Source organism: Sciurus carolinensis, chromosome 12 (genome assembly GCF_902686445.1).
Source record: "Sciurus carolinensis chromosome 12, mSciCar1.2, whole genome shotgun sequence".
NCBI lineage: Eukaryota > Metazoa > Chordata > Mammalia > Rodentia > Sciuridae > Sciurus > Sciurus carolinensis.
Window position 1 is genome coordinate 89400535 of NC_062224.1, and position 27446 is coordinate 89427980.

General features: G+C 32.6%; 1 protein-coding gene across 2 annotated transcripts in view; it reads left to right on the top strand.

The window, feature by feature from the left end:
* Window positions 1–27446, top strand: part of Dennd1b (DENN domain containing 1B) — a 238633-nt gene that overhangs the window by 203213 nt on the left and 7974 nt on the right. For both annotated transcript variants that reach the window (XM_047520713.1, XM_047520714.1), the window contains 5 exons: window positions 3427–3467; window positions 4144–4212; window positions 8921–8977; window positions 9809–9916; window positions 27084–27163. In XM_047520713.1, the coding sequence (XP_047376669.1) occupies window positions 3427–3467; window positions 4144–4212; window positions 8921–8977; window positions 9809–9916; window positions 27084–27163 (355 nt within the window). The remainder of the gene's footprint in view (window positions 1–3426; window positions 3468–4143; window positions 4213–8920; window positions 8978–9808; window positions 9917–27083; window positions 27164–27446) is intronic.

The following is a 27446-nucleotide window of genomic DNA, read 5'->3' on the forward strand; positions in this document are numbered from 1 at the left end:
GTGTTAGGTTCCTGCTAAACATCATGTAATCATTATCTTTCATCCTCACATTAATCCTAAAAGGCAATGACTGTTAAGATGAATGAAGAGGCTGAGGCTCTACCAGATTAAGGACCTTGTTCCTGATTAGTCTGTGAAAAAGCCACTCAAGAAATTTGAGTAGTAGGAATGTGATTTTGTAAATACATTTTCAGTTAAAATAAAACTAGTTCTTAAATCCTCAACAAGTTGTCTAAACTTTAGAAAGAAGAAATATTTTCACATTGATTTTATATAGTAGTATGTTGGGTACTCTCCATTAGTAGCATATATTTCCTCATTAGCTTCCTGATAAAATTTGGTCAGATTTTTATTTGTTTATTTCTTTTTACTGATTAAGGTACTCAAGAATTTGATGAGGTGGTAGGTATTTATCAGTTTTAGTGGCATTTTTTTCTGGTCACATTAGCAATTTAGACCAATTTACATATTTTGTTAATTAACCACACATTACTGGAATTTAAACAAGTACTTTTGAAGAAACAGTCTGCACAAGTGAAAGCTGAAGATATTTTGTCCTTGAGTATGTCAAAATCATTGCTTAATAAGAATAATATTAAAATTTTCTAAATAAGGCCTGTTAATTGCACAAAACAGTTGACTTAAAAGAAACAGAGGAATTATTTTTTGCATTCAGATTAATTTTTAAGAAGAAAAGCAGTCTTATTTTTTTAACATTACCAAAGGATTATGTGCTTGTCTCATAAATTTTGTGGAAATAGAAACCTTGCATCATAAAACAGTAAAATTTAGGGATACAGTTCTTAATTTTTTTTTTTTTTTTTTTTTTTTTTTTTTTTTTTTTTTTTTGTGGTGCTGGGGATCGAACCCAGGGCCTTGTGCTTTCAAGGTCTTAAATTTTTTGAAACAGTAATCTACCTAAATTGTTCCACATTTTGCTGTTATCTTAAGCAGTTTACTCCTAGGGAATTACTGTTTGCCCTCATATGTCATAATTCTAGATTATTCTAGATTTTTAATTTCCTTTTCAAAGTTCTAGCTTTGAGCAGCCCCATTCTCTTTCTAATGTAATTATTTTGCAGGTAATAGAGAGAAACCTCTGTATAACTTAAATGTTTTGATATTTTATTAAGTAGTCTTAGAGATAGTATTTCAGAGTTGAAAGAATAATGAACCAGGAATTAAAATGCCTAGATTATTCTTTCTTGGTTGTTAGCCTTCCAAATTTGGACAAAGAATGTATCATCTCAGAACCACAACTTCCTTATTTGGCAAGTTATTAATAATAATAACTAACATTTGTGGTGTTTCTGTGATGTGCTAGGTACCCTACAAAATATCACATAATCATTCTCTCATTCTTACATACATTAATCCTAAAAGGCGATGACTATTAGGCTGATTTGATGAATGAGGAGGATAAGGCTCCCCTATTGAGGACCTGGTTCCACATCACATGGTTTTCAGGGTGGGCCTGAACTCCAGAGGTCTGTCACACACCTCAGGCTGCTTCCTTCCCATCCAGCTATGTTACCTGTGTCATTTTCTGCTTCGCCTCTTTTACAGTAGAAAAATTCAGATCGAATAACATAATGTAGGTAAAAACATTCTGTGACCTGTAGAGAGCTCAGTAGGAACTTTGTTTAAACCTTATAATCCTGAATAAGATACCAACCTTTCTTTAACTGATCCAAAGTCATATCTTAGTTATTTTCTTTGTGTTTGAGTATTAAAAATTTTTTTTCTGGGTTAACAAGTATCCCAAAATGCTGAAGTATTATATCGTTGGCATTTCTCTTTCTGATTTCTTAAATTCATTTTGGGAAAATAATTAAATACTTCCCAGAATAACTGTAAATAACATCCAAATCCTAAATTCTTGCTTTTCACTCAGTGGTTTTTAATAATAAAGAAATAAAAAATACATGAACTGATGTAGACTTTTAATGATGATTGAATAATCTGGATGAATGGAGATATACACTTAATTTTGTCATTAATAAAATCTCCTTGAGATATAAAGTGATAGAATAACTTGGAATTTGTTACCATTTTACAAGGGGAAAGTACCTGTTTAAAAATTTGGAGGGGCTGGGGAGATAGCTCAGTTGGTAGAGTGCTTGCCTTATAAGCATAAAGCCCTGGGTTCGATCCCCACCACCGGAAAAAAAAAAAATCTTAAAAATTTGGAAAAGCCAAGACCTCCTGAAACTCATGCCTTTTAAACTTATTTTACATGAGTTATTTTAGGTAGACAAATTTTTGTGTAGTTATTTCATAAGATAAAAATATAGTATTTCTCTCTAGATTATTTTTTCCAAAAAAGGCATAATGCAGTGCTGAGTGGTAAGAGATATTTATCAGAATGAAAGTTATTTCTTTTAAATTAGGAAAAGATTTTAAGTCTAAGAGTGAATCCAGATCAGGACACTTTGTCTGATATTGATTAGGGATACAAAGATAACAGCTGGAAAGAAATTCTTGGGTTGGGATTATGCTTCTGTTTTCTAACAGCAAAGTGGTACTTTCTCCCCTGCAACCCTCAGCCACACCACAAACAAAAGAATACTATTTTTAGTAGTTATTTATACTACTACAAATAGTGACTAAGTAGTCATTGACACTTTGATTTTGGGATGGGGGGATTACTGGAAATTGAACACAAGAGCAAGCTACCCCTAAGCTGTATCCCAAGTCCTTTCTACTTTTTATTTCTTACAGGGTCTTGCTAAATAAATTACCCAGGTTGGCCTTGAATTTGTGATCCTCCTTCCTCAACCTCCTGAGTCTGAAATTGCAGGAGTGTGCTACTGCTAGTCACGGCACTCAGTGACACCTTGATTTTTATTGTGACATTTCACCTTTCTTGTTTAGAGAGTATTTAAACATTTACACGAGCAAGGAAGTAGTTGAAATCTAATTGAAATCAGTTGATATGAAAGATTAGGCTAGTAATGTGGATTACTTTTTTGCCTTTGAATCTCGTTTTATTGACCAAATTATTTACCATATTTCAAAGTAAGTTGAATCTAAGTTTGTATTAGAACCAGTTTTGTCAGCATCTGAGCTTTCTGTTAATAATAACTATGGTACATTGTAGCTTGAAAGCTACATTTGCTTCACATATCCTTGCATAATACCTTTCAAACTTACAGATTTGTAACCAGAAAATATATTCAGAACTTTTAATTACATTAAAATAAAATTAGTTAGTATATTAATATAATTAACAGTCACAGAATAAATTTTTTGTATCTCAAGTTCAAAAGCTCCAAATTTCCTTAAAGTATTCTTATAGTGCCATTTCTTCTTTTACAACATTGTAAATAAAATTTGCCTTCTAAAATGCTAGAAATTCTAGCTCTTGATGAATTTTGATTCATATATTTATTTTTGATTCCTGATATCTGATTTTTTATGTTTCAGGGAACCCAAGGTCATATCAACAGTGGGTACATACAGTTAAGGTAATAATAAGCCTTCAAAGTTTCTTCTTTCACCGTGATATGGAGAAATCTGTAAAAGTATGCTATTTATACTTCACTGCTTATTTGTAATATTTGAAATGTGTGTAAATGTTCTCAAACCATACATATTTTAGGCTTTATTATAGTTTTCCATGTTCATAAATATAATTTTAAATTGGAAAGTTTTTGTCCAGAGATAAATGACTTATTTTGTAAAGCAATATTTTCTGTCACTTTATCCTGTATTCCAGATAAGGTATTAGATCAAATAACAGGATTTCATGGAAATTTTACAACTTCTGATAACATGGTTTTGTTAATATGACTTTTATAAAAATTCTCTTCCATAGATTAAACTTTACTGCCCAACATTAAAACAGTTGACATTTTATTCCCTTTTATTAAGTTTTAAATATGTAAGTATTACTATTCATGTTACTTGTCTGCAGCTTCAAAGATGAAATGGCTTTTAAATGGTGTAATATACCATCTAAAAGAACAGAGTCAAATGTTTATAGTTTGTTATTGTAGTATATAAAAATTTAAAAACATTAAGCCAAAATATTTTTAAAGGTATTTAACTTGAGTAAAATTAGTTTTGTATACTTCTAATAATATTTTGTTTTCAGGACTTTATTCAAAAGATTTTGGAAACATTTCTGTCTCTCTTTTACAGAAAGGAGGTGCACTGTTCAACACAGCAATGACCAAAGCAACACCTGCAGTACGGACAGCTTATAAATTTGTAAGTATTTTTATGGTATTTAAAAATTTTATTGACAAATTTAGAATATACACATATAAATGCAAAGTATTTTTTAAATAAACTTTTAAAAAGTTTAGAATTAATATTGACCAAAACAAATTCAGTTAAAAAAATTCTATTATTATATAGAAAGGGCATTTCCTTTATATAATCTAAAAATGGTTCTTCATTTTGTTTCAAAGATACCAACACAATTATGCAGCACACTAAAGCAATCCATGAGGAGGTATCATTTTGTAAATTTGATTCTTTCATATAGTTTTGATTCTTTCATATAGTTTCATCTGAGGCTGAAGTAGAAATATATGGCAGTATATGTTCTCTCAAAAATTCATTGACTCTCCAAAATTAAAATTCTTCAGTGATTCTCCATAGTATGTGATAAATTACAATTACCATAGCAACAATAAACAAATAACAAATTTAAATCTGTCTTGAAGATGACAAGACCTTTCAAGACCTGTCCCTTTCTGTGTTGCATTCCATTTTCCCCAATTCTTCTGAAGCTTACATATGTCTGAAGATACTTAGCAACTCCTTATTTTTTGAATGCAAGATATTTTCTTCTGCCCTTCTATTCTTGTTCAAGTTGTTCATACTACTTAGAACATCCATTTCTTGGTCTTTATCCATCTAGTAAACACCAGTTCATTTTGTAAGACTTAGTTCAGCTATTAATTTCCCCTGGAAAAAATTTTCCCAATACCACATCAACAAAACAAACCAAAATAAAACACAGCTAAATTTATAGAGATATTTCTGTGTTCCCAACTGTATATAGGAACTTGCTTCAGAAGCACTCGCTCTGTCTGAATATATGTTTTATCTCTATACTGGACGGGTAGCTTCTTGAGGGAAAATCTAGTGGTAGTGAAGTTTTGTTTTTGTTTTTTGTTTATTTTTCTAATATGTATTCTCTATTTCTAAAAATATTCAGGGCAGTAATTGTGATTTTATAAAAATTTATCTTCAAATGCTTTTTCAATAAATGAATTGATAGAAATAATAAAATAATAGAATTTATGTTATTTCCCTATATATAATTGCAATGGAAATGTAATACCCTTTCTGTTGAAAAAACTCTGTTTCAAAGATTACACTTTAATAGTATGGAACCTAATCTACAGAGTTGATTAAAAATAGAATTCCAACATTCTGAACTACTTGAAGCCTTTTCATAAAGGGTAAGTCAGAAGAAGTCATCAATTTGCCTTAGAAACTTCATCTTTTGCCTTTCGTTTGGTTTTCCCATGACTTAGATCACTGTCTTAGTGGGTTGATTTAAGTTGCTTTTGAAGGAATATTTTTCACAATAAAATAGCATACAGCTCCCAAGTGAAAAACCAAATTTATATCTAGCCTTGTTTCTCACACACAAAAAATTCAAGATGCTAGGAATGGTTTTGCAGTTAGTAGGTCCTCATTTTATTCCTGGAGCAAACCCTGGAAGAATTTCTTTAGGCTTAGAGAGGTTGTATGGTTTTTCTAAATGTGCTTAATTTCACTTGTATCTTTCATAAAAGTACAATAATAAAACAAATATGTTCAAACCTCATTCATTATTTAAAATTTGATCCTTCTAGTCATTAGAAAGTTTTATTTTGAACCCTTCTCTGCAAGGCAGTGAAATCTTTCCAAATTTAAAGTTCTGCTCTTTGGAGAATTATTCCTAAGTCAATTTCAGACAAATTTTGTCTTTAGAATATACTTAATAACTTTAATCATTTTGTATTGTAATCATATTAGATATGAATCAAGAGGTTTGAAGCAGGTAAATCAGTTATTTTGTGACCTTCATAGTTTTATCTAAAACATTTTGAAATCTCTGCTAAAATTCCTTCTTTGACTGCAAATTGCTATAATACAACTTCCAGTTTCTATTGTGTGGGTATAACATAATTTGTTTTCTATAAGTGACAGATTTTTCAAAATCAGGGGCCATGCTTTTGCCTCTGTTTCATTCACTAACCACATTATTGGAATGATTGTCATGAACTGAGCCTTATTCTCAGCACAGAGTTAGAGTTCAGAGTACAAAAGTACTGTGAGTAATAGAGATGCAGTCCCTAATTTTATATTGATATCGGTATCATTTCACCCTATGTTTTGAACATACTACAGAAGTAATGGATATGTATTTGTTGAAGTAAATAATGATTTTGTGTTGTACTTATAATATTTTTTTCTATACTAATTTCTATGCCAGGAAGGTTTTTCTATGCTCTCTGTACTTTTTCATACTTCAGGGGACCATAAAGAAAACCAGAGGTGGCACGCACATTCTCATAATTCTAAAAATTATAGCAAAGTGAACTATATACTTTATTTGGCTTAAAGATTTTCTAATTCATCTTTTTGTTAGGTCCTTGCATTAGTCAAAGCCATTTCTTTGGTGCATTTCTATAGCAAATACTTGCTGTACATTTTTTAAAATTTATTTTTATTGTAAACAAATGGGATATATCTTGTTTCTCTGTACATGAAGTAGAGGCATACCATTTGTGTAATCATACATTTACATAGGGTAATATTTTTTGATTCATTCTGTTACTTTTTCCTTCCCCCCACCTCTCCCACCCCTCTTTTCCCTCTATACAGTCCCTCCTTCCACCATTCTTGCCCCCCTCCCACCCCCCATTATGTGTCATGATCCACTTATCAGTGAGATCATTTGTCCTTTGGTTTTTTGAGATTGGCTTTTCTCACTTAGCATGATATTCTCCAGTTTCATTCATTTGCCTGCAAATGCCATACTTTTATTATTCTTTATGGCTGAGTAATATTCCATATTTCTTCATCCATTCATCAATTGAAGGGCTTCTAGGTTGGTTCCACAATCTGGCTATTGTGAATTGAGCAGCAGTGAACATTGATGTGGCTGTATCTCTGTAATATGCTGATTTTAAGTCCTTTGAGTATAGGCCAAGGAGTGGGATAGCTGAGTCTGCTGTACATTTTTTGAGTTTCAGCTTGGTTGAAATGAAAAGGATAGAAAGAACCTGTACTCCACCTTCTAAGTAACATGAAAGAGACCCAAGGAGGAGGCCAGGTAGTAGACTTTTGAATTAATCAGTGCATGAATTGCAGAACCATGGAAGAGATTAATACTAACTTCATCTTGACACAGGAGAACCCAGAAAGATTAGTGTGATCAGATGGATTAGAGGATGTCTGAATAAACTAGGATATAGTCCAAATGTGAGAAAAACAAAATGGGTACAAAGTCTAAGAGATGGGAACAAAAGCATTTTTCCTTGAAAATTACATATTTTTACCAATGAAATATAGAAATTAATATAGGACCTTTTTAATAGATTAGGTAACTTAATGAATGAAGATGTGAAAGTGCTATTTATAAAGTCTAAAGAAGCATAGGATATAATTTAGAGTTATTGGTTTTTTGGTTATCTTTTACTGCGTGTAGTATGTTTCAGTTTGCTTCATTTACAATAAAGAATTGATTGTTTTATTCAGTTCAAGATATCCCTTATAATATGCCAAATACTCTACTAGTTACTACAGATATTAATAAGAAAGAAAGATCCTTCCCTGCAAGGAAATGGGAAAAGTCACGTATTTACTTTTTCTAGAAGCAACTTGAGAGAGCAGGATGGGTTAGGAGGAGGAACATGACCTTTGAAGTTGGAGTTTCAAGCTTGTGTACCCTCAGTCTCTGTCTACATAGAATGAGGCTCATAATGCCTTCTTTGTGGTGAGACCTAAATTCAGTTACTGTACTTTTAAAACTTCACTTCCTCCTCCTTTGAGAAATTGGACTCTATAATTTTAATATAGATTAAGACAATGGAAATTGGATTTTATAATTAGACAGAGTCAGATTTGAATCTATGCTGTGTGGACTTATTTTTCCTGAGTTGCTTTTGTTCTTTGTAAAATATGATAACAATCATGCTGAACTTCAACCTGTGATGATTAAATAAAATAATGCATGCTAAGCACCCAGCACATAATCATGTGTTTAGGAAACAGAAAATAAATGTAAATTCCTTTCCTCTCCTTTTTCACTCTGGTCACTGTGAATGGAAATTTCCAGTGGATCAAAGGCGAAGGCTTTTGTGACACTCCCGGTTGTCTTAAGTTACACTCCACAGGCTTTATAGCAGGACCTGGGACACTCAGATGCTGGAGCCAGATTTCAGTGAAAAATTGATAGCCTTCAAAATGTTAAATGACTTTTAATTTTTGTCAGAAAAATCTATATATGAAATAGACATACCATTGTGATGACTTCACTCATAAAAATTTGTGATTGCCTAAAGCACATTAATAAAGCTTTGTAAAGTTGCCTAAGTTTCTTGAAGTTTAAACATTTGCACCAATAATTTGCCAGTATGATAAGCTTCCTCTTTGCCCCTAGCTTGCTAAAATTTTAAATTAAGGTTGTGCTTTAGAAATCTGATTTGTTTTTTATAGGTTAGCAGACAAAATAGACTAAATGTTAGCCTTTGTATGATTTGTGGAAATACCAAATGGAGACTAATCGTGATTTAGTTTAGGTATAATAAAACAATGAATGATGGTGTCCCAGATAATAGTTTTAGATTATAACCTGCTCCTTTTCTAAATAATGCAAATAGTAATTTTCTTTCAGTGTGATCATGTGTACTTATTTTGTAAATGTTAATATAACCATGCTAAACCAGACACATTCATTATCATTTTCTAGGCAAAAAACCATGCAAAACTGGGATTGAAGGAAGTGAAGAGTAAACTGAAGCACAAGGTGCGGTGTGTTGCTTTCCTTCTGCTTTGTCTTCATCTGAAGCTTATACGTTTACAAATCACACAAGACTTATGTTTTTAATGACTTTTGAAATATGCTTATCCCTTTGTTCAAAAATGTATTTTTCATAACAAGCCCGCTGGCAACTCTCTGCCATTCTATATGCATACACTGAACAATCTCTTTATTGTTTGCATATTTTATCACAGAACTGTGGAGATCTTCAAAGGCACTTTAACAGGATGTATGTTTTCATAAAGTTGATTGCCTTGATATTACAATTGAAGTTCTTGCTTCATGCTGAGAATTTTTTTAAAAAAGATACCTTTGATATAGAATTAATCCAGAAATGCCATTGTTTGGCTTTATAGGCTATTTCCAAAGAACAGTTACTTTAAATTGAAGAATGTTCTTAATTTTGTATATGAGGGTTTATATTTAAATCTGTGAATATTTCAGGTATTTAAATAATTATGTCTGTATATGTGTGTTTTGATTATACATTGTATGACAGATTTTATTAATTGTTACATTTTTTACTTTTACCCTTGTAGAAAGCATACTACTTGAAATTTTCAGAGTAGTTCAAATTATTTGAGTTTATTTTGAAAATCATTAAAATTATTTAAAAATTTTAAAAGTATGTACTTTTACATATTTTAAAAGTATGTACTTTGTTCCTAAATAGATTCTTTAAACTTATAGTTGAAGTGTTATATTGTTATATGCATGTGTATCAGATACTATTTATCAAATAACTATTTATCAAATAACTTTGGTAGGAGAAGAAATATGCTAAATTAATTCCTTGTCCATTTGTTTCATGTGTAGGAAAATGAGGAAGACTACGGGACTTGTTCTGGTTCAGTACAATATACACCAGTTTACACTTTACACAGTGAAAAGGGAGGAAATGTAGAAAAGCGTAAGCTTGCCCAGGTAAGGTAGTTTACCCTGTTGGCTCCATGTTCTAAAATTACATAATTTCAGTTAATTCTTTAAGAACAGTTTTGGACCCATTAATTTTTTTTTTCTCATGATAAGAAAACCTGCAGTATTGTCAAGGGGAAATGTCAGTAGAATCTGGGCAGGAGATTGAGAACCAGATGTCCCAGCTGTCAGTCTCTACATACAGGTTGAGCATCCCTAATCTGAAAATCCACAATCAAAATCAAAATTGAGCACTCAAAACACAGGCACACTATAATATTTATAAAAATATGGAATAAAATTACCTTCAGTCTATATAAAGTATATATGAAACACAAATGCATTTTGTCTTTAGACTTGGGCCCCATTCCCAAAATCTCATGTAGATGCAAGTATTCTAAAATCCCCAAATCCCAAATCTAAAACATTTCTGGTCCTGAGCATTCCAGATAAGGGATGCTCAAGCCTGTACTTTATTATGTCCTCACAGAGTTCATAATCCAGTGGGGTGAGACTAGCAAATATCTGATCACCATAGAGTGTGAACACCTTGATGATGAATAAGAAACTATAGATTTCCTTTACTACAAAATCAAAGGAAACTCATACATGGACATTTATTCATTAAAATAGTCTGTGGAAACCTCTATAGATGCTGCTCAACTTACAATGGAGTTACTCCTGAGGATGCTGTGGAGTTGTTGGCTCACTGCCACGTCCAGAGCTGAGAGGGTGTCATATCACATATCACTTGCCTGGGAAAAATTCAAGCTTGAAGTATAGTTTCTGCTAGAAACATATTACTTTTTCTTATCAACATAAACTCAAAAAATTGTTAAGTTGAACCATCACAAATTGGGGGCTATCTATATATCTATCATTTTTTTTTGCTAGGAATATTTAAATTTTGCCTCTATGCTGTTGCTCCTTAAAATACAGTCCCAAATGGCAAAGCATTCTGAATCATATCATTGTATGCCTCTCATTTAATATCAAAAGTATGTTTCTGTAGGTTTTTAACCAAGGAAAATTTGTATTCATCAAATCCTATTTTAAATAGTCTTAGAAAACCATCTTTAAAACAGAATTCTTGAATGGATATATAAATTACAAAAATAAAGAACTAGAGCGACTACAAAGCTTTATTACAGCCATCAGAGTTTATAGACAAAGTTGATGGCTAGAATAATCCCATCACAAGGCAATTTGTCTTAAGTCTCACAACTGGTCAGTGGCAGAGGGGGACTGAAATTTATTTCTAATGCTTAGTTAACTTTCTGGAATAGCTGGATACTGAAGATGGCCATAAAATGCTTGTGTCTTTGTGTATATCTATTTTGTGCTGCTATAGCAGAATACCTGAGAATGGATAATTTGTAAAGAACAGAGCTTTATTTCTTATCTTTCTGAAGGCTGAGCAGTTCATGGCAAAGGCCTGAGCATTTGGAAAAACATTCATGCAGTGTCACCACATGGCAGAAAGTAGAAGGCAAAAGAGAGCAAGAGGACCAAACTGATCCTTTTATAAGGCACCAGTACGACCTCTAAGGATGAAGCCCTCATGATCTAATCAATTCCTAAATGTTCCATTGTCACACTATAATTAAGTTTAATATGAGTTTCACCTTGGGCAAACACTCAAACTATAGCAGTCTTTAAGAATGGGAAAGGGCCAGTGAAGCTGTCCAAATACCCTAGGCATTTGTAAGGAAAAGCCATTCATTTGATAGTTCAACACCTACTCTGTGCCAGGCACTTTGATAGGTACAAAGTGTGTATATATAGAAGGAAAAACTTAAAGTTCTCTGTTTTCACTATTATTCTCTTCTTTTTCCACTTATTAAAATGATATCTTCATGGGTTAGAACTGCTTAATTGCAGCATATTGTTAGTGCTTGTGAGCTAAATGAACCCTTCAATAAAGCAATTATTCTACACGTATAGAAGTTTTTCTGGGCACTGTTAACTGAAGAACATTAACTTGTAAGCTAATGATGGATTTGCTATTGATTTTTCTGGTTCTTCTCTCATCACAAGTAATTCAATTCTTGTCTTAATATTTAAAAAAAAAATTTGTAGAACAATTTGCTGGCTTAATGGAGCATTTAGATCCTAGTTACCATGGTGAAAAGACTTTGATATGAAAAAAAAATGAGATCTTTTTTACCTATAGGATGCTTGAAGATGAAAACAAAACATTAAAATTGAAGAAACTCCTAAATGTCAATTTAACTATTGTCAGTTCTTCATATTTTACAATATTCCTTTCCTTTTACATGGCATAACATTTCTAATATAATTTAGTTATAAAATCAATTTTTTAATTCCTGGTTTTGTTTTTGGAAATTCCTAGAGACATATTTTTCTCATTAATTGTATGCACTTAAGGTTTACAATATGTTTTCATGATAAAATGTTTACACAAGACAATTAACATATCTATCACCCACCCAGTTACCTTTGAATGTAGTGAGAGCACCTAAAAGCTACTCTCTTAGCAGATTTTCAATATACAATACAATATTAACAATTCTGGTCTATACATAGTACATTTTGATTAAAAGAGTTATATTAAGTCATAGAAAACCCTACATGATAACAGGTCCCATTCATTATACACTTATACTGAATCTTCAGGCTGTCATTTGTTGTCATATCCCTGAGTTACCTGCATTTTGTTACTTAGCATTATATGGGTTCTCAAGAAGATATGACAGAAGTGATGGCTGTGAGAAGAATTAAGAGTAGTAGGGTTTCTGCTTTTACTAATTCTATTGTTATATCATGTGCATATATGACTTTAACAACAAATCCCACCATCACGTACAACTAAAATTCATCAATAAAAATACGTAAATAAACAAAAAGTCAAATCATAAACCATCAAACAATGTCATTCACCATCCCCAAAAAGAAATTCTACTTAGTATATAGGAAATTCTTTAACATATTTAGAATTATGAAGCAGAAATTCATATCTAGAAAATCTTTACATTTTAAGTGATAAATATCTGAGTTTCAGGAAGACTGTATACCCAGTATATTTTCCATATATCAATGTGTCCATATATCCCTGTGTATATATTTTAACAGCCAAATATATTGAGTTCATATATCCAAACATTTGTGCCCTAACATTTATTATAATTTAATGTTTTACTTACATTTTTTTCTATAATTGAAGTTTGATTGTTTAATTTTAGATTCATGTATATAAGTATCAAAGAGCTAAATTTGTGACCAGAGAAGGAGAAGATAGTACCATGTTATCAGGGACACTGGGAGGTAGTAAGAGTGAGTAGGGGGATCAGGGGAAGCAATCTCAGAGAAGGGATTTTAAGAACTGTGACAGTATCTCACAAGAAGTCTATCATTTGTAATTAGTTTATAAAGCTATTTGCCAAAAAGTCATCTTGAAGTAATTCTTTCATTGTTACTTTCCATCCTTAATTTTTCCTCCCAAGTCTCCCAGAATTCATGCTTTCTAACAGTGCTAATTTTACTTCTTTGAGTTGAGTTATATTGCTCTGAAATGATAGCCCATCTGTGGCTAGCAGCTTTTTTCTAAAAATAGAATATAGTATATTCAAATTGAAATTGTCCTAATCCTTTATTTAAATTATTTATTTAATTTTTTAGTGTTTAGCAAATTTGCACAAATGAAATAAGGCAGTATCAGGACACTTATGATCCAAGGATATGGATATTCCTTCAGTATCTAAGTTAAAGAATGTATGTAGGCCTTTGGTAGAATTGGAAATAGGAAATGGAAAGAGCAGTCAAGGAAGAATGTCAGCTCCCCATGCCGTGCCCCCAACTACAGCACACCTGGCCTGTTCTTTCTGTTCATTGTGCATTCTGTGTACTGGCTTCTTTGCTTCTCTGTGCCCTGGCATAAATCATGCAGGTCCTCAGTTGAAGCAGCTACTACTCAGAATGGAAAGGAATTCCAAAATCCAATTCCTTGTGGAAGGATGTAATCACTTCACTTGGATCTGGCATTAATCCTTGGTTTAGTAAACTTCATCCAGAGAAGCAGGGAAAAGTACCATGTTATCAGGAACAGTGAAAGGTAGTAGGAGTGAATAGGGTGATAAGGGAAAGCAATTCTCAGGTATTTTAAGGACTGTGGCAGTATCTTATAAAATATCTATCATTTATAGTTGCTTTATAAAGCTATTTGCCAAAAAGTCATCTTGGTTCAAACAAAAAAAATAAATAAATCAATCCATATTGTTAAGTTCCTGGATCTTTGGACCATAAATCTGAAGATAAGTTTGATATCAGCCTACTCTAATGTTGCTGTTGCCTTAGTTCTTACATTACAATTGAGCCATAAACAGAAAAGGTTACAAGCAGAAATAAATTTAGAATACACTATTTGCAGTTTGGGCAAAGAGATTGCGAGGGGACAGCCATTGTTCACTGCTTTTCCTTGTCATCTGATACTGCAGAAGCTTCCTTGGAACTTCCATCTTTTGGAGATGACACAATCCTACTGGTTTAATAAAAACATGATCCAATATGTTATGGACAAGACAGAAAGTTACTGCTGGAGCCATGAGCACATTCTTTGAGGCTGATTTCCAAATTATTGAATTTTCTTACCCCTAATTCCTCATGTATAATAATAGGAGGATATTAAAATTTTTAACTAAGTATCTAAATATTTCTAGGAAATGTTAAATGTGGTTAAAAGTAGAATCTAGATATCAGTATGTACTTCAGTGACACTAATTCTTATTTATTCATTTATATTTTACCTATTTCCAAAAATACAATTTAATATCTTACACTTAATCATAGAAGATTAAAATTTAAATAAATTTATATGTTAGATTAGATTAAAGGTAGACAGAAAGTAAGTGTAGTAAGAAGTTGTGAAAGCACTTTTCCTTCCTCAGAAGCCAAAATGAAGAGACATGCACAGCTACTTGAATCATAATGTACAGGGTTTTCAGTTGTTCACACACAAATTTCAAATCATCCTAGGAGATAGGGAAGATACTGTGGATCCACAGATTAGTATCCCAGGAGCTCATATTTTGGTGAAGTTACCTAAGAGAGACAAGGATCTCTGTTTTAAGAGACAGAAATTTGTTTTTCTTTATTTGGTCTCTTCTGTACAGTTTTTATTATGTGAATTGTCCAGATTCATTAATATCCTTCTCAAAGGCAGTTACAATTCCTAGCTCTGGACTTAGCTCTCATGTGAATTTTGAAACACTTAAAAAAATAAAAGCTACAATTAGGAATAAACTTAAATATACTTTTTTTCTTCCTTCTATAAGGTTCTCTAGTGGAATAGCATCACTTTCTTGTGTTAGAACTGGCCTCTCAGTTACATAGCAAGAGGAGGCAGGCTCTGGGTCCCATCTTATATTTATTCGTCAAATAACCAAATTGTCTTAAAAAGATATGTCATGTGCTGAATTTAATGACCCGAAAGCAAGATTCTGCAGGGACTTTCAAGATTTGATGATTTGGATAATATTCATATTCTTACTTTTTCTATTCCTCAGTTTTTATGGAGTTAAAATCATAAAAGAGAACAGCCTTGGAAAACATGGGGAAAGATGGGCAGGTTCTTGAAACAGTGAGGCTGTGTCTCTCTGCATTACATAATTCATTTAAAACTCCCAGCAGTCCAATTGGAGGGGAAACTCGTATCTCCTCCACATTTTTCAGATTTATAAACAGGGAAACATGTACCCAGAGTTCTTCAGGTTATAAATGACAGAGTAGGAATTCAAAAGCAGAAAAATTTGTTTTAGAGCTTAAATGCCTAACCACTACCATGGCACCTTTGGGTTGGGTGGAGTACTTGAGGGGGAGGGACAGTTGAAGACAAGGGCATGAAGCATAGTGCCACAAGGGGACCTGACTGAAAAAGATAGTAGCATTGATTGATCCTTCAGTCAAAAGAATATCTCTTAGCAATAAACGTCATTTTCTTGGGATACTATAAACATGTAATGCATATAAAATACCTGCCACATAAAAGGTACTCAATCGTACTCAGTGTTAGGTGTTCATTTATACCTATACATATATCTTGATTGCCAGGTCTTTTATAGCAGTGCCACCATTGGACTTTCTTCTCTTTTGGTAGTAACTGCCCAGAGTCATTAACAATCCTCTAGACACTAAAATAGCAAGAATTCCTGAAATTTACCTTCTTCATTCTAAGTAGGAATGACTTGAAATCTTAGTATATGGTTTTGAAAGCAATATATACTGTATTGTACTGGCAAATCCCCTTTTTGTAAGTATGTAAGACCCTGTGTGTGTTGTTTTATTATCAGTAAAATTACCTCAGCAATGAATGTGGATTCCTAGTCCATTCGATTATCTATTTCAGAAGTAGATCTCAGTTGTAACAATTACATTTCCAGTTTCCAATGAGACTTACCAGTGAAAGACTTTATTTGCATCTGTTTTCCAGATGATGAAAATGGAATGATGAAAATTTGAATTCCAAGAATGTATTTAGAGTTAAAAAATAAAGTTTGTAATCTGGGTGCTACAGAAAAGAACAAAGATTGAAATATGTCTTGTTTTAAGCCTGTTTTCCATTACTTAGCTTATATTTGGTATAGATTGTGAATCTACAGTCCATCCCCAAAAGCAGTAATTTGTGTGCTGGCCTGCTAATTAGGATGGTTATTTTCTGTTTTGTTGATGAGGCTTAAATAAATGTCGAGGGTACAGCCATGAAGATCTCCCAATTAGGCTTCACATTTGTAAAACCCAACCCTTTTCCCTTTTGTGTGAAGATGACAGTTCTAACAGCAGCCCCAGCCTAACAGGACTCCAGGGAAAGGATCCTCCTCTGGTTTTATTGAAAACAGGGCCAGTTGGGTCCAGTGAGAATACTGCCACTGGTCATGGTGCAGAGCAGTTTTAATCCTGACAATGTACTTACCTTCTTTCATCAATTTTATTTTAGAACAGAATGCTAAATGCTGAGTGAACAATATTTAGACTATTAAGTCTGTCATCTGAAGTTAATGTTTAAAAATTTACTAAAATTCTCTAAGAATGAAAAATTATTTTAAATAATACATAAAATTTATATAAATTTAAGATACTGCTCCATTTTAATAATATTAGCCATTCTTGGTTTAGTCTGGCAATTATAGAATTATAGTGTGCATTTGTCTGTGTGTTTGTATGATACACACATGTGCACGTGCACACACCATACACACAATTATACTAGTGAACAAGCATGTGAGCTGAGCTGTATTACAAGTCAAAATTAACAGATGGATGGCCTTAAGCAAGGCAAAAATCACTGCAACAAAATCTAGTGAAAGTGGAGGAGTGAAGCTCTTTGTTGTTAATCCATATTAAAATCCTGGCACACGTATCACTTTTAACTATTTCATGTCTGGGACAAATAACAATCTACTTAGGTATTTTACCTGTTCAATTAGGTATGTAAAAGCTGCACAAAAAAAATATGAATGGAAGAATACAATTTTTCGTTTGTAGTGTGATATAATGCAGTTTGCCTGTTGATAAGTACTCACATTTGGAATGTAGTCAAGACTAACCTAAACACAGTGTTTACAAATAGAAATATGCGTAATTGTCATAATTGCTACTAATAAGAGCAAGTACACTGGTGGACATATTTTTAATACAGTCACCTATGGACTAATAGTTTGAGATATGAACAGTTATCTTTTGAATGCACAAGGAGTGTTTTCACCATAACATATGATATATGAACTTTTCCATTTATACCTACTATGCCAGGTGCCAAGCCCAATTAATGAATGAAACTTTGCTGTCTTGTTGAATCTTTGTGTATTAAATGTTTTGTAAATCATTTTAATGGATTTGTGGAATATAGGACAATAGCTATGAGCTCATTTTGTAATTGATGAAGTATACTTCATCTGTAAAAATTATGCTCTGAAGATAATGTACTTTTTTGGTTTGCATAGATTTGTAAGTAAGGAATTTGAAGGCTTTATTTTCATTGAACTTAAAAAGAAATCCCAACATGCTAGCATCTTTATAAAATATAAGAAGTTATTTGTCTTCTAAATGATATCATATTTTAAAATGCTGAAAATTAACTTGCTTCTGTGAAGCTTGTAGGAACAAATGAAAGTTAGGTTTTCTTGAATTACTTAGTCCTAAAGATAGTACAAGATGAGGTATTCACACCTAGTAGGGTGTGGTTCATATTAATGTATTTATGACAAACTTTCTTTCATAGGAATTCAGTGGATTCTGGGAATAAAAGGAATGTAATTAAAGATAGTTTCTTGCTCAGGTGACATAACAGATTTCAGAAAGTGGTTTACTTGTTGAGATCTTTGGAAAAATACAGTCCATTGAATAGCTTTCCTGTACTGGACTGAAGAGACCTGTCATGGTTTACAGAGGGAAGTAACCACTTGCTTCTGACTAAAGAAGAAAAGTGATTGCAAATCACAAGGTCAAAAAGATAATTGTGCTGGAGCAGGTGACAGATGGATAATTGAAAATAATAATTTTGTACAATAATTTTTTTTAATTTTACAAAATATTACAAATAAGTTTAACCAAATCATGATTAGCAAAAAAAAAAAAAATTAATTTTGTATTTTTAGCCCTTCATTTACTTTGGCTCATTCTTGAGAACATTTTAAGCTAAAATGCTAGATTTAAGTAATTAAGGAAATGTTAGAAGGCTTCAAATGATAAACTTTTCTGAAATAAGTTAAATGTATGTGCATCTATTAACAAATGCCCATTAGAAAGTACTGCCACAGTGAAAGCACATTGTAGCAGTCTCCATCCCAAGGTTGCTCTTTCACATAGGATGTTTAGTCTAATTTATGCTAATGTCAGAGATATTTGCAATTGATCTTTTGAATCCACTTTGAAAACTCTGAATACCATATTGTTAATTAGAAAGTTATTTTCTCTGTTGTTTTTCTGTTGAAATAATATTAATTTCCAACCTGTCAAGTTTGATTTTAGTTATGCCTGTTTAAAAAAATAAATAAATAAATCCATTATGGATTACAAGGGTGCCCTCTACTGGAAATCATGTAGTATTTTTATTAAAAGAAGAGCGTTAAAATTTATGGCACCTTTCAGAATAGTCTCTTAGAAACACAATAGGACACACATTGAGATATTTATATTGTCATAAAATTGTTCAAGAACATTCAATCAAAGAAATAATTCAAAACCAAGTTCTCCTTCCAGTAACTGAGACTTCATCTTTTTGTATGTTTAGCTCTGCCAAATAATATGTGACATGTTAAAAAGAAATAATGAAGATAATATTAATTATGTAAGCATATTCCATATACATTTTGAAATATTTTGAGGTTGATATATATCTCTCCAATTTTATAATTTTACCCTTCAAATTTATTGCCACAATGACTCTATTATTTATTACAAAATCTTCAAACAAAACATAGGTACTCACTTTTTCCATTTAGTAAGTTTAATGAATATTACCCCTCTATACTTCGTGTGTAATCATACAACTAATATTTCTCCTTTCTGTTTTCCATCCTGATTAATTTTTGAAGGTTTTTTTTTAACTATTACCTCTTTAATTTGTAAGGATTCTGATTAAATTAACAATGGTCTATATTCCAAAAGAACCTAAATTTTGCAGACAAATTCTTATTTTTTTGCAGGCATCTTAGAATAAAGAAATGGTTTCCTCTGGTTTTGTGTAGAGAAGTGCTTTTAAAGTTTGTCAGAGATCAATGTTAATGTTGATGAAAGGAAAAACCAGTCATTTCCTTTGTAGGGGTTACTCCTGCTGCCTTTTAGTGTCCCCTGAGAGTGAAATTGCCAGAAATGTCAATAGATATATAACTGTAGGGGCATAAAAGAATCTTATTATAATTTGAGCCTGATTTGTATCTACTACACATTGTTATACTTTCTAATATATAATATAAAACACTAGAATAATACATAACTATCTTAAGTTAGCCTGTGCCCCTATGCCAATTACAAAATAGAGCTGCTATGTTTGCAGCCTTCTCTGAGAGGTCTTTATGGTTTTTCTAACACTGGAATATAATACTGGTCATTTCACAGAAATCTGTTTCCTTTGTGACTTTATCAGTATCTTTGACATTGTAATAAATGCTTTAAAAACTGGTATTATTTGATTCTAAGACCAAAATATAATTGTGTTTTCTGTTGAAATTTTGACTACATTCAACATGGACACACACAAAAATACCATTTTAAATCTCTGCTTACCTATATGTGTGATACCACACATACACACACATTTATATTTAATATATATTGATGTGATAAATTTGATAAATAAAATGCACCTACAATTATTTTCCTAATCAGATATTTGAATCCTTTTTGAAAGCATAATTTATTACAGTGGTTGGAAATAATATGGTTCTGTTGATTAATGCTGACTTCTAAATTGTTTATCCCAGCTAGAAAGTCATCTTCAAATGAATTAATGAAGGAAACCGAGTTCTGTGTTTTGTTGAAAATACAGTGGACTTGAACCCTTTTTTAAATGTTGAAATATTGAAACTGTCAACAGAAGTGAAATATATTGCCATTTATCAAAGGTTTATTGATGTGTTTGTTTATTTTGCTTTGAGAATGCTATTAAAATTGTGTTTATACTGACCAATAATAATCTCCTGGCCCTGAAAGGTTACTGCAAGATCATTGGTAATATTTACATTTTCAAATATGAAAAATCAAAAAAATAATGGAACAAAGTATTTCAAATATTTATTGTTAATATAATCACTTATTATATAATAGCCTTTAAAAGTTGGCTTAAAAATATTATTTGTAACCATTTGCCTGTACCCACTCAGATGAATAATGAGACCTCCTGTGAGTAATGACTTTCTTTCCACCTATTAACACACTTCAGTGAGGGACCATCTTAGGGTACCCAGCAGTGTTGCCATGGGATGAATTTTTATATAGGCTCTGATCAACAATGGAGAAATGAAACTGAAGTACTTTATTTACAGGATGGTTTTAAACCTCCTAATCTCTGCTCATTAAAAGGTCTCTGTGAAATGGGGTCAGTTCTGATTTCTAGCATTCTGTCTCTAAAATCTAATAAGGGTATTTCTTTAGTCAAATACTAGAACGACTTAATATAAATAAAATAAGATTCCATTAATGTAATTAGTGTAATGTGGACAGAATAGACATAGCATCCTGGAGTCTAATTCAGTTCAACTATATGAATATATAGTGGGTGCTAGTTGACAGCTTTTAAGGTCCTGAGTCCCCTCTGAACTTCTGCCGTGTGATGGACCTGCTGATTTACAATTTTCAAGATCAGTTACCTCCTCTTGGCTTCCGAGAACCTTCATTTACAAATTCAGGCAGCCTTTCCTCCCTTGACCTTTGTATTCATTCTCCCTTTTACTTTTTAACCATCATCCTCATCTGGGAGTGTAGAGATTCCAAGGTTTGTGGGAAGGATCTGGCCCAGAACACCAACTCTGCCTCTTGGGTGATTTGTGAACTTGAGCAACTTTCTCAGCTCCCCAAGCAACTTAGCCTTCAGGTCTATGACATGGTGATAATTATGTCCACTTCCATAGAATTATTGTGGATGTAGTATACTGACACAATTTGTTCTTCCAACACTCACTAGAAATTTTATAAATATTAGTTAATATTATTTCCATTCTATCAACTACCATAACACCCAACACAAAAAAATAAAAAATAAAAAAGGAATAATGAATGCCTATTGTGTTTTAGAAGCAGAATGAATTAGACTGGTTAGTAGTATCCCTCAGCTCTTGTGTGCCCTGTTCTATATTTTGCTGATGGTTTTTGATTCATTTTTCTTGCTTTCTTTAATCTTCGTGTTTCAGTTTGAATAATTCGTAATGACCTGTTTTGAAAATCACTGATTCTTTCTTCAAACTGCTGATGAGCTGCTTGAAACTATTCAGTTCTCACATCCTGTTGTTTCTTTTTTCCTATCATTTTCACTTTTTAAAAATAGATTCCATCTCTCTGCTGTCAGCCAATCTATTCATGTATGTTGTGTATCTTTTTTTTTCTTTCTTTCTTTCTCATGTCTCATAATTCTTAATTGAATACTGAACCCGGTGTGTGGAAAAAAATTAGTGTTTACATCCAGAAATGGGCAAGATTCTTCTTTAATGCTGTTAGTATAAGAGGTTGAGTCTACCAGAAGTTGCACTAAATTTGGATTTTGTTGTTGATGTCATTTCCTGCCATGGTTTGCTATTTTCTTGACCTTAGGATGGAGCCCTGCCAGTGCAGGTACTGGGTTTTCTCAATGTTCCTGCTGTTGTATGGCAGGTCTCTCTTTCCTTGTGTTTTGCAAAGGGTGAAACTGGTCCTATCTCTCATCAATCCTTGGAAGAGATGAAATTTATAAAATATATGAAATTCAGTATATTTTGTTACCTAGCAGCTCAAGTCCCTGAGAGGCTCAAGAACAATTACAATTTATTTTTTAGATTATCCAGCCCCTTCTTATTGTCAGAATGGAAGTGACATTGTCTTTCATCTTTCTGTATTACAAATGAGAGTGGAATTAGAAGCAAAAGAAATTAAAAGATAAGATTCTTGGTCTCAAGGGCTTAGTAAGATAAGAATGAACTGAAAATGAAATAAACTGCTTTTACGAGAAAGTGTATTTCAGGTGACATTTGAGTGGTAGAAATAAAGTGAACAAAGCTGACAAAGAATAAGAAATCACTGTGATCTGGGAGAATTGGGAAAGGGTCCTCAACATGTCAGGACCACTTCAGAATCTTCCTACTTGACCTCGCCTCATCTGGCATTCACCATTTATTCTCATACTGCTTCATGCAGGTATTATTGTCCTAGGCCAAAAAATGCATAAGTCCAGGTGTTTGTTGCAGACTTAGGGGTGAGCAAAGTAATACTTTTGGACAACTATTTGCCTCAACTCCAAATTAGGGGCAGTAGCAAAGATTATATCTTACCTTCAAAAATATATGTATTAAGAGAATCTTAATTTTATGAAGTCTAAAAAATTCAATTTTCTTCATTTTCTTGTTCATCTGCCTGTATTCCTTATCTCCCCTATTCACCCCCCCCACCAAGAATTTAAATTTACCTTGCATTTTGCCTTATTAATATATTTGTCTGCCATCTAGTGATCGAAATGGTAACTGCAAGATCACCTGGCTCCTTGGTGCTTCTTGGAAGACTTTCACCCTTCTACAGTCTGATACACTTTCTGGAAACCATCCTAGTGAAAAGAAAGGAAATATTTAGCTTTATTAATGAGCTAAATAATACTTACTTCTTGAGGTTTCATTGGACATTGAGTTGTATGGTTTTGCAACTTAGTCCTACCCCTGAGATTTTCTGTGTTTTCTTACTGTTTTTCTTTCAGATAAAATAGTTTTCCTTCTTGTCTTCACCAGTCAACTTTACTTCATTCAATGTCTGGCTCTAAGTTTAATTTCTCTAGCATGATCTTCTCTAATAGTTTTCATCCCATACTGATAGCCTTTCCTTTTCAATACATTTTCTCAAGTATTGACTTCATGAATTTTCACATATTCTAGATGTATATTTTACATTTTACATTTTCATGGAGGCAAAATTTTATTTTACAATTATGTGGGTTCAGAACCTAGTTCTGACTGAGGATGTGTGACATCTTGTTCCCTGTCTCATTTTAATCTTTTGTATCAAAGTGATATACAAATGTTTATTTCATTTTTGAGTGTTTTTGCATCCCCCAAATGTGCCTTTATTTTGTATAGTACTGGTTTCCAGGACAGTTGCTAATGACAGAGCCTCTATGTAACTTGTGTTAGTATTACACAGTGTCAGTATAGTCCAGAAACTTCTTATTGTGTCAACTTCAGTATACAAGCAGCTAAAGCGAACACTCCTCAGATTTTATACCTCATCACTTGATCCCAGACTTCACTAATATTTGTAGTTTGTAACTGCAGTTCTATATTGTTAACATTACTAGTCTGCAGAATGGATGTATCTTTTCATTTTTGGGAATGTTTCTGTTTGACATTATGACTAGCATTACATAATTACTTGAAATAAAGTACAATCAACAATTTACATAAGTTTTCATCTGTGTTGTTAAAAATCTGAATTGAATTATATTCATACAATGAGAAGAATCTGTTTTTTAAATCTTTAACTATTCTATTATATTCAGGATTTTAGCATTTTCACCTTGTATTTTTTAATGTCTTCTGAAGAAGAAATATCTTTTTAATTTCTTTTATATGCTTCATAACATAGAAGAAAGCTTGCATACAGTACATGCTTAGTTTATGAATGTTTATGAAGGAAGAGATACTAAGAATGGAAAGAAAACTGAGTTGTGGCTATTACCTTGCTTTCAGTAGGTTCACAATTGAGATTTGATTAAGTAGCTTAAGGTCATTCTTCATTATCTGACCTACAAGTCTTGGATCTATTCCTTGCCTATCTCCCTCCTACCAAGTTCTCACTTGCTTGCTAGATCTCCAGCCCCCTCCACCTTCATATAACCACCATGCATTTAAATTTATCCAGCCTTTTGCCTTTTTAGGGTGTGTCTGCCATCTAGTGATCAAAAAAGTAACTGCAAAATTTAATGGGTGCCTTGAAGAGTCCTGTGCCCCAACAAGTTAATTCACAACAACCCAATAGTTGTCATTCATTCCCTACACTTTCCCTGATTGCCCCACAACAGAAACGTTGTGCGTATTGTTAACTGTTATTATCATCTAGTTGTGCGTATTGTTAACTGTTATTATCATCTACTTAAAATCTGCTGCTTAGAGCCTAACTAAAAAAATCTTCAGGTAAAGACTTCCCTTGATCTCTTAGGCTAGGTCAAATTCCTGTTAAGTGCTTTAATTGCAATCATAGCTTAGTAAAAGTTAATTTCAGTCATAATTTTTATGTTTACTTGTATGATTATTTAATTTAATTCATGTCTTATTTATTAGAATGTAATATCCATGAGGGCAGGGAGCCTTCTTGGTTATCATCGTATGTCTAGCATTAACCCAATGCCTGCCACATGGAATCTTTGTTGAAGGAATTAATATAACACTCATCTGCACCCTGTGGACCCTGAAAATGCTTATGTCAGTCAGTCAGTATAGTATATTTTCTTTCTAGTTGTTTAATGCATGGAATAAATATTCAACAGAAACTACCTACTTTTTATGAAGATAGTCATTTATTCAGAAATCATTAACTGCCTACAACAAAGGATAACTTCGTATCAAAGAGAAAAATTATGACTCATTAATAGCTAATTAGTGAGGAAATCAGTGAGATGGTAAAAAGGACAGTCCATAGGTTGTCAGGAATATCAAAATGCTACCAGATACAAAACTCACTAGTTCTACTAGACAAAGGTTAACAGTCACATACAGGAAAATTATTAACATATTAGTTATTTTTCTTTCTAACTGTAATTCTGTTGTGAAAATTCATCACCATTCCCTTATAGAAGTGATGAATCCTGGTTTAGGTAGGAAATATGAAACCCAAATTCACATATGCCTGTGAAGCCCATGTTATGACTTAGGTACTATAGATTTTGGGAAAAACAAAACAAAACAGTAGCTTCATTAAAAATAGTTGAAATTGAAACAAAATCAAGAGCTATGATATATGCAGGCAACTGTAGGCTATAAAGGTAACTGTTATGTAAGAAAATGAACTAAGGACTTGGAACACAATGGATTCTGTTTTCCAGTTCCTATTTTTGACTGTGTGTGACTTTGGGCAGATTACAAAGCCTATATGGGTTCTTCCAGATTTGTTACAGGTTTCATTAGAGCCTGAGTGAGTGACTTCATGGAAACATTCAATTAATTCAACTCTCTATTCCCAGGACCTAACCATGTGTGTATGTAAGAGTGCTTTGTAAAATACTTCATTAATATATTTATTGTCTGATTGTCTTGTATTAATTCTTAACAAATAGCAATATAAAATCCCAGATCCTTATAGTTTTTTTAGTTCTTTTAAATTTTGATTTCTTTCATCAAAAGTTAAATGCAAGACCAACTCTCTGGCATAATGCTAACCATATATAGGGTAAAATGCAATAATAATGTCTTGTCTTTAGAAAGAAATAATTGTATATTTTGTGAGTTGCGGGAAAGGGTGAAATGTATTTTCCCTACAGAAATAAGGTTGTGAGTGGTCATTCTGCAAATTTTCACTTAACTCATGAACCTCCAACTCATATTAGTAAGACAATAAAGTGATACTATGGTTTTAGGTCCCTGTGTTCAATCCTTGGTATATACACACACACACACATACACACACACACACACACACACACACACAAATCATGGTATAAATAAAAAATGGGGCAGTTTGAACAACAAGATTAATAATAACCTTGGTATATAGAATCATATTAAGTATATGACTCCCATAAAATGCCCTTATGGCTCAACTTTTAGAAATTGTTACGGGAATAACTCATTACTCTGAAAATTTTAAATAAAATGAAACAGTTGGCAATCTTTTTTTTTTTTTTTTCCCGTTCACATTGCACTCTGGTGTAGCTAAAGAAAGTTGTTCTTTAGAGAATTCCAGCAAATAAATATAGAAGGAATGCTCTAGAAAGCATGATTCTTCAGCTCTTCATGAAATGATGGACTTAGCCAGTGGTCATTGTAAGTCACTATAACTATCAAGAGTCCCAGAACCTCTGTAGAACCAGAACCTACATTTATCTTTTTATAAATCACTAAGAGATTTATATACACACTAGGGATTGAGAAGCACTGCTCTAAAATACTTGGGATTGGTAGGAGTGGGGAATAAAAGAAATAAGTTAGGCAAATATTGATGATTGTTAATATTGTATTTTAGGTGCATGATGGGAGTACAATTGATATTAAGTCAAATATGCTTAAATCGAGGTCTTTGCAACTGTGTGCGTGCATGTGCATGTGTGTGTGTTTGTGTGTCAGTTCAGTGACTTATTTTTAGTTATTAGTTTGTAGAGCTATTAAGTGTTGAGATGAATATTGCCTGATTTCTTTCATTTTTCTTTCTCGATTGCCAAATTACTGGGTACCATTCAAGAAATTTGCATATTTTTAAAAAGTGTTCCTGATAAAATCACGTTGTTCCTTTAAAATTGACTCAAGATATTTATTTTAAACTATGTTCAATTTCTCTCTAGGCACGCTTAAAAAGGCCTCTTAAGAGTCTCGATGGTGTTCTGTATGACGACGATGATGACGACATTGAAAGAGCAAGCAAGTAAGTCATGGAGTGTGGTGTTCTCCCAGGGCATGGCTTGCTGGCAGAGGCTTAGGTTACAAAGGTTGTCTCAGAGACTGTGCACTGCAGGAGCTCAGGTTTTACTCCCTTGCAATGTCCCTCCCCAAAAGTAAACAGTGCTCTTGGGAACTTTGTGGAGAATGTCTTGGGACAGGAAAGAAAAATAGGCCTGAAATACCTTGTTCTTGGAAAGCAGCAATGTCTAGAGACTTTACTGTCTGGGATGGTGATAAAGAAGACATACAGATAAAGGTAAAGAAAA